Source organism: Fringilla coelebs, assembly GCF_963513975.1.
Source record: "Fringilla coelebs genome assembly, chromosome: 2".
Taxonomy (NCBI): Eukaryota; Metazoa; Chordata; class Aves; order Passeriformes; family Fringillidae; genus Fringilla; species Fringilla coelebs.
In genome coordinates, this window is record NC_140029.1 from 86,422,627 (window position 1) to 86,430,684 (window position 8,058).

The window sequence follows — 8,058 nt, forward strand, 5'->3', positions numbered from 1 at the left end:
AAGAAAATAAAGAAGTGGAGAAATAAATGTTGTAATACTTGTTGTAAGGGAACACAAATCTGAGGTGGGATAAAACAGAAAAAGAGAAGGAGTACAGGTGTAATTCTCTGCTTTGTCTAAAAAAAGAACAGACACCCTTGGAGGAAAATTTAAATCCTTATAAAAGATAGTGTCTGCCAAGAAAAACACATACATTTCACTTTATTTCATCACTTGGCTTGGCAATGATAATGATTTATTAGAGAAAGTCAGGCATATCCTATAAAGGAAGACTCAGCTGTCAGAGCTAAACATAAAGCATGCTCAGCATACAGATGTAATTAATAAGTCTGATCATAAGAATCAACACTGGATGTCCTTCCAACATGACTCTAATTATGTTTTTCCAGCTGAAGACAGCATCTCAAAGACTGGGCATCATGAGCTTTCTGGAGGAAAACCAGAAGCTAGCTCAGGTTTCAACCGCAAGAGAATTTTGCTGCAGCAGTCAGAGTACCTGCACGCAATGGTGTGTGTATTCTCAGAAGTGAATGTCACTGTGGCTCCTTTCCTCAGACCCAGGCTCCTCTCCAAAGCAAAAGTTAATGTGCCAAGGAGTGGTAAGCATCCAGGTTTTGTTCTGAGAGAAAGCTGGCATATGGCCAAGATGTCCACCTGAAAGCAAGGACTACAGGTATCATGATGAAGAATGCTATTCTGATAAATTTTTTGTCCTTCCCACCCAAGCCCTGGTTCAGTATGCAGGAATGTCCTTCTGAAGCTTTCTGAAAGTGCTGTACCTAACTGTCTGTCATCACCTCTACCTCTTGCCGTGCCATCTGCTGCCTCCTGAATCAAGACAGACTTAAGGGGTAAAGACTGATTCTTATCTGTTGGAGATAGGCACCTCCATCAGCCAAATCCATATTGAAGAGGGGATCAGGAAGATCCCTTCAGCAATTCTGTAGGCAAACCCAGCATCATCTCCCAAGATCCCTCTTTTGTCATGACATCTCAAGAAAAACCTTGTTTTCCAAATTTGGGGCAGGGAGATTGTTTCTAGCAAGTTACGTGCATTTTCTTGCAAACCAGTCTCCTGGTGTGGGTTTTGCTCTGCCCCATCGACCTTCCAGGAAGCAGAACTGCAGCACCCCTAAAACCACTTGTAAAACATTGGTCACTCTCTGCATGTCTTATCTGCCTCTTGTTCTTCCTCAAAACCCTCTTGCTGTAAGTTGCAGAACTGAGCTGGGGGAAATCGAGAAGTCCATCGCAATGTTTGGGTTTGTGGTCATGTTGGACAAAAAATAGTTTTCTCCATTGTGAAAGTATCCAGCAACTTTAGAAACTGGGAGGCAAACACTTTGCAACAGCCAAGCTTTTGGCCCAGTGGCTAAACCAGAAACCTGGAAAATACACTTCTTCAGGCAGAAATGACAAAAATTTGTACTCACATTTCTGATGGGAAAAAAAAATCACCCAGAACTGATTTTTCAGGTTGTATTTTTAGTCCCAAACTGGAAACTCCCAGCTCCTCAAAGAATATGGATATCATTGATGAAAAGGAGGAACATACAGACTGGAGTTTGGGAAATTTTAGGGAAGCAGAACATTGCTCAAGACTTCTATGCATCTGGTTTGCAGTGATGCCTCTGATAGGGGGCTTCCACCCTTCTCTCTGATTAGAAATTTCTCCTTAGGGACTCTGGCTTTTTTCCTTCTTGTTACATTTAATTGCTTTCTCTCCCCTTCATTGCCATGCCTCATCCTGCCACATCTCAGCAGAATCTCCAACATCCATCATTTTTTCTGCTACATCCTGGGGAAAATGCTTGGCACTGAATACTACACAGCTACTCTGTTTCTGTCTTCACAAAAGATTCTCCAGAGTGTTCAGGACCTTCCTCACATGCTCTACAGAGGAACATTACATTGCTCCTGATCCCAGCCGGTCCAGCCACACTCAGCAATACTCTCATCTACAGTTGCTGAACACACTGAAAAGTTAAAATCTCTGTGTTGGGAGGCTGGATGGTGGGAATCTGGGACACGTCACTCAGAAGACATCCTCATGCAAAGAGCAGAATTAACATTTATTATTTAAAAAAAACCAAAACTAATCAACACACAGTGTGCTGAAAGAGAAGCAAACACTACAGCCATGAATAATTTTTCCCTTCAAAGGAGAGACAAGGATACTCCACTGAATGCTCTTCTTTCAAATTCTGCTCCAGTGATTTGAAGGACAAGTATCCTTTCATGAAACAGCGATGTCCTTTTCCACATCATTGAGGTATTGTCTGGACCAGGAGCCAAGGAAAGTGATGGAGAATTAGGACCCTTGTTTCTGAAGGAGGAGAGTAGAAAGGTTCACAATAGATCCTTGACATCAGCCTGAGCTATGTCATCCAGGACTGATCTCCAGCTTGTAAAGGGATGAAGGGGCACAGGCTGGGAACTTAGAACATAAAACCCGAGCTTCACAGTACCTTTCTCAGAGAAGTTTGACTTCCTGTTCACAAATTCGATAGCAACTTGCGATGCAAAGGACATTATTCCAGTTACTGTAAGTGTTGGGGTCTGTGTTTCCCTTGACATGAATTGCAGCACATTTTTCTGCAAAGAGTAAATTGGGCTCCCCAGGCTTCCAGAACCTGTAAAAGAAAGTTCCTTTATTGGAAATGCGCTAGCATGACAGTGGATGTGGAGTCACCTCAAACACTTGTGGACAAGAAAAGGAAAGTCACTGTGACAGAAATCAGGAGCCATAGTTTTGAATAGAAAGTTATGTACATTTTCTGACTTGCAGAGCAGCTGAAGACAGAAATCCCACTCTGACAAATACCTGCCTTACACAATGTATTGGTCACTAGGATTGAGGGCATGAATATTAAGGCTCTCCTCACTCCACCAGGATACTCACGTGACTGTATTCTCATATGGAGTCTGATCCACCCACTGCCACTTCCCATTTTTGTAAGCAGCTAGGCCTATGTAGTATTTTGTTTCATACATCCTAGTAGCTTTTTCTTTTGTCAAGTTGAAGAGGAACTCCTGGGAAAAAAAAGCACAATGTCCATGAGAGGCAGGACTGAGCAGAGAGGCATCAGGAATCCCTGTGGGGTGGGGCTGGTGGCAGAGGGGACTGGTGCTGCACAGGAGCAGACAGGACCTTCCCCCTCCCCTGCAGGGCACAGAGGGGCTCTGAGTCCCCTCCAGGGCCCAGCACTGGGGCTCTGCCTGCTGGGTCCCTCTCCCTTGGTCCCTGTGCACTTACCTGCTCTGCCCTGCTGGTGATCACCACCAGCTGGGAGCCCATCCCACTGCAGTTCTGTGCACTCTCATCCCATGACATTGTGTCAGGGGACAGGAAATAGCAGCTTCCTTGAAACCTTCTCCAGCCCTTTGGGCAGCACATCCAGCCATCCACTGTGGGGAAAAAAAATCCTGCTTTTGAACAAGGAGTGCTGTCCTTCATAGCTGTTAATTCAATATAGGGTCCCAGGTATTAGGAGTGGGGTTGGAACCCAAAGCCTGGGCAGAGTTAAATGCTCTCTTCTGCTCTCCACAAGTAAAGCTGTCAGCAGGCTCCTGTCACAAGGCCCCTGCCTGAAGGGGTCTCTTCCCTTTCTCTGTCCGGCCATGTCCGTGCAACCTCTCTTTGGGGAGAGACATGGTTCCTGCCTTACCCTTCTTGAGGAAGCAAGATGGGAAGTAGTTGTCTTGTGCTTTTCTAGAAACACTTCCATCAGAGAAGAGCTGTCCAGGCTCTCAGCTCATGCAGATTCAGAGCCTGTTCTGGCAGCCTTGCTGCCGCCACAGGCAGTTCCTTACACAGCCAGCTTATCCAAGAAATTTGCCTTATGCCCAGACATTCAAATAGTGAATTAAATTCTGCAGATTTGCTGTCAGAAAGGTTGAGGCTGCATGAGAAGGGATCTCTGACCTGAGTTTGAGAACTTGCACTACCAGCATTCCAGCATTCCATATTACCATCACTTCATGTGTGGCTGCAGCTAGCTCCCCAGCTATTCTGAGCCAAACCTCCTCCTCCGTCCTCTGTCCCTCACAATGACCATCATGCTTGTGTGAACAGACAGTGAGCCAGCACAGGAAGTGGAGCTGGATTGAGCCAGCAGTATAAAAGCACTTGCATCTCAGTCAGTAGGCTAGACATGCAATAGAGAGGTTATGTGAAGGGAAGAGTAGGAAGGTTGGTCAAATGCAGGTATGGAATGACCCACCCTCTATCACTGACCTGGAGAATGTTTTCATAGCATTCTTAGTAAAGATGTACTATAGGGTGTCTTCTTACCTCAATTCCCCAGATTCCTTTTGTAAAACAATCCACTTGTGACTGACAGTAATACTCCCCAACTCAAAGGTTGAGAAGAAACCAAACAAAAACTTTGTGAGGTCCTTTTGTTACTTATGAGGCTCTCAGCATCACTCACCTTTCTCTGCAGAACTGCTGGGGACACAGCACCACTCTGTAGAGTTCTGGAGGAGAATCTTGTGATGGCCAGAGCTTCCATTAAGTAAAGCCACTGAGATGAGAGGAAAGCAAAGCAAAGTGCTATTGTCATCCTTTTCATCTTGTGCATGAGCAACCTGTGCTAGCATCCAACTTCTGCTTTGGAGCCCCAACAGAGACTCTGTTAAAGTAAAAGCTATGAAGTCTGGATTGAGCAATGAGGTGAGAACAGCAGGCTGCTTCTCCCACTACCAGTCATTCCTTCCTTCAGAAGAACTTCTCTCATCTCAGTTGACTGAGAGACCCACTTGCCCAGCTGATAAACCTGGATTAGAAATCCTCGGAGGAAGGGCTAAGGAAAGCGACAAAGAACTCATGGGATAAGCTAATAAGAGTGGAGAGGCCTGTATTAGTGAAGTGCATTTGCCTGCCTGGAAGAGGGACCAAGATATGCGTTTTCACCTGAAAAAAACCAGTCACCTGAGCCCTTAACCTTGAGGGAATTAAGGCACCCTGGAACTCACCAAGGCAGATGGTCACAATGGCAGCTTTGATTGCAAGGGCAAAAATTAGGAAGACCCAGATGTTCAGCCAGGAGCAGCTTCTCTCTTCTGCTGGGGCTGAAAAACAAGAGTGAGCATGTCTCAGCCCAGAGTTAGGAGCAGGATAACCCAGAGTGCTCTGAACCCAAACAACCTATTTCTAAGGATTGGGGAGCCCCACAGGTGCTGGAAGCAGGTCCTGCTGCCTGTCCCTAGCAGTGCCTAAGAGCCACAGAGTACAGCAGCACAGGAGCTGCCCTGAGGCTGCTGTTTTATTTCCCTCTTTATCACAAGACCTGCCTGTATTCTGCCCAAACCTCACTCCCCCTTTCTCCTGTCAGACCTCCTTTCTCCTCAACACATCTTCCTGCTTGCCTTCCATTAGACTGTCTGTCACTGAACGCTCTTTCTGGATCTCCCTCCTCTTCCTCTCTCTTTAGACATTCCTTCTCTCACTCCCTGCATTTTGCCTCTGTCCCATGAGCCCCTTTCTGCAGAGGCACAGTCCCCCAAAGGAGTGACTGCCCAGCTCAGGGTGTGCACAGCCAGACCCACAGAAGGAATTGTTCCCACAGGGGGAAATGCACTTGGGGAGCTCTTGGGGAGCCCTGGCTGGGTTGTTTTTGGAGACAGCAGAGATGGGAGCAGGGACTTGTGCCCAGCGTGGTGCAGAGAGCTTTAGCAGGGCAATGACAGAAGGACAGCCGCCTTCAGCCCCATTGTGTACAGACACAGCACTGAAGGGAATAGCAGGGCATGCTCTGCCTGGACTTCCATTCCCCCTGGCTCTAGGAAAAGGTCATTCTGCCAGCCTGGCCACTGCCCACTTCCCTCCCTCATCTCTTGCTTTGCTCTTGTCCTAAGCCCATCTCCTGGTAGGAGACCCGGCCTCCGCACCAAGCCCAGGATCCATCCCAGCCCTGTCTTTCCCCCAACCCCTTTGGCAGGAGGACAGAAAGGAGGGAAGGTTTGGGGGTTACCTGCACTTCCAGGACTGACTCTCCCTTGGCCATCCATCATCTCTACAAGAGGATCACTCTTCTCCAAGGGTCCCTGTTACCAGTGTGGCCACAAACAGCCTTCCTCCTGGACAGGGCACCTCCCACACTGGTGTACCCCACAGCACATGGAGACTGGGGAATTTTCATCATCTCCCTGCCAGGACATTTCACAAGATGCTCATTGCAACACACAAAGTCACCAAGACAAAGGAAACAGATGAAGGGGAGCATCACTGCAGCTCACACAATTTCCCTTTGCACAGCCTCAGGCACTTTCACAGGTCATACATGGCCTTCCCTCTCTGCTGCCTGCTCTCTCCTGCTGAGGGTCCATGTGTGTGACAATACATACACAGGCAGGTATATTTGGCATTTGCTAGCAAAGGGCTAAGCCCACTGAGCACAGCCTGCAAAAGGGAGCCAAAAATGAGAGGAAAGCATATCTGTGACTGACTCTGGGCCCATGTGCCCATGTGCATCCTGAGCCCAGAAATCCTGAGCACAACAGAGAACTTGCCAACTCTGATTTCATCTAATTGCATTGGAAAGGAGGCTGGGGCTTTGAGCAAAGGGGTTCAGTATGACCTGGCATTGTGGACCAGAAGGATCACTTGTCAGTGCCAGAGCCCCTGTGCATGACAGATCATGAAGTCTCACTTGGTTGTGACTGAAAATGCTGCAGACAAATGTGGAACAGGCTGAGAAGTTCCATCAGCTGGTTTCTCCCTGTGCAGAGGAATGCATGGGTGCAGAGACACAGCAATAGGAGAGCTCATAGCAACAGCATAGGCATTTCAGCTGAAGCATCACAAGATCAGGGCACAGAACTGCTTACAAGTGGAGGACAACCCTGAGCGCTCTGTAGAAGACATTCTCTAATTCTGTTACTTTGTGCACAAGAGGCAGCAGGAAGTGTCAGAGCCTACATTTCTAAACATCTTTATGTAACCAGTGTCCACAAGCTCTCACCCCACAGAAAATCACATTCACAAGACTTGTGAATTCACTCCAGCCTCCCAGCAGCCATGCAGGAAGTGCAGGTGCAAGAACACATCCCCTTTGTGGAAGCAGGGCTTCCCCTGGTCCCACACACTTCCTGCTGGAGATGTGGGGTTCATGAGTATGCACAGCTCTTCCAGCAGCCTGTGAACCACAGGTGAAAGCACAGGGTCACATTGTCACACTGCAGAACTGTGGCTCTGTGCCTCCTGCACATCTCAGTGCCATCACTGAGGTCACCCACAGCACTCAGCTGCCAGAGAACTTCTTACAGACAGAGGTGGCCAAGCTGCAGAGCACCCTGGGCTCAATGGCCACTTCCTTCCCAATCCTCTCTCCTCTCTCAAACTGTTCTTGCTCCATCTAATCTTTGTTTTCAGACTGTTTCTCCTGTGCCTCAGAAGCCTTTCCCTAATGCCCTGGTTACTGTTAAGCTGGTGGTCATGTTCTTCTTTAATAGCAGTAGTTTCGGGGAAAATATCATTCCCATGGTTACAGCTATTGGATTCAAACAGCCATCTGCATTCACACTCCCATTTCTATCATTGCTGCTGTCCAGGATTCTTCTCCACTGGAAGAGAGCAGGAGCAACTCAGCCACAATGAGGACATGAAAACCATGGTGGTCGTTTTCCCACCACTGGAAACCAAGGGACATCAACTCAAGTGGCATCAAAAAAAGAGTTAGATCTGCATGAGATACACATCTGCACTGGGAACATGGAGAGGACCTGGAAACCAGGAAAGGAAAGGGAGCATATTTGCAGCACGGCACCTCTCAAGTTCAGTGGTACCACCACAAGTCTCTGATGACAAGTGCTGTTTACAATTAAGCTGGTGGTCGTGTTCTTCTTTAGCAGCAGCAGTTTGGGTCAAATGCCCCCTCAGACAGTGTTCCAGATTGCAAGGCAAAATGTATTCTATTGCCATCTGTATGGCAGTTGCCTGGTGTCAGGTGGGCAATTCTCCTTATCTCTCTTCCTCAGTGATCCTAAGCAGGGTCCTTTAGCAGAGAACATCTGCTGATAACAGGCTATTGAATGTCACCACATGACTGATAAGAA

The 8,058-nt window shown here is 47.5% G+C and overlaps 1 protein-coding gene across 1 annotated transcript; it reads right to left on the reverse strand.

The window, feature by feature from the left end:
* Positions 1–2,473: 2,473 nt before the first annotated feature.
* On the reverse strand, positions 2,474–6,075 carry LOC311150976 (C-type lectin domain family 4 member E-like; the record flags this gene model as incomplete). Its single annotated transcript, XM_084201038.1, is given in 7 exon segments — positions 2,474–2,633; positions 2,903–3,045; positions 3,047–3,080; positions 3,082–3,130; positions 3,253–3,408; positions 4,978–5,073; positions 5,976–6,075. Coding segments are annotated over 7 exon segments (678 nt in total). The 5' UTR covers positions 6,016–6,075.
* Positions 6,076–8,058: the final 1,983 nt, after the last annotated feature.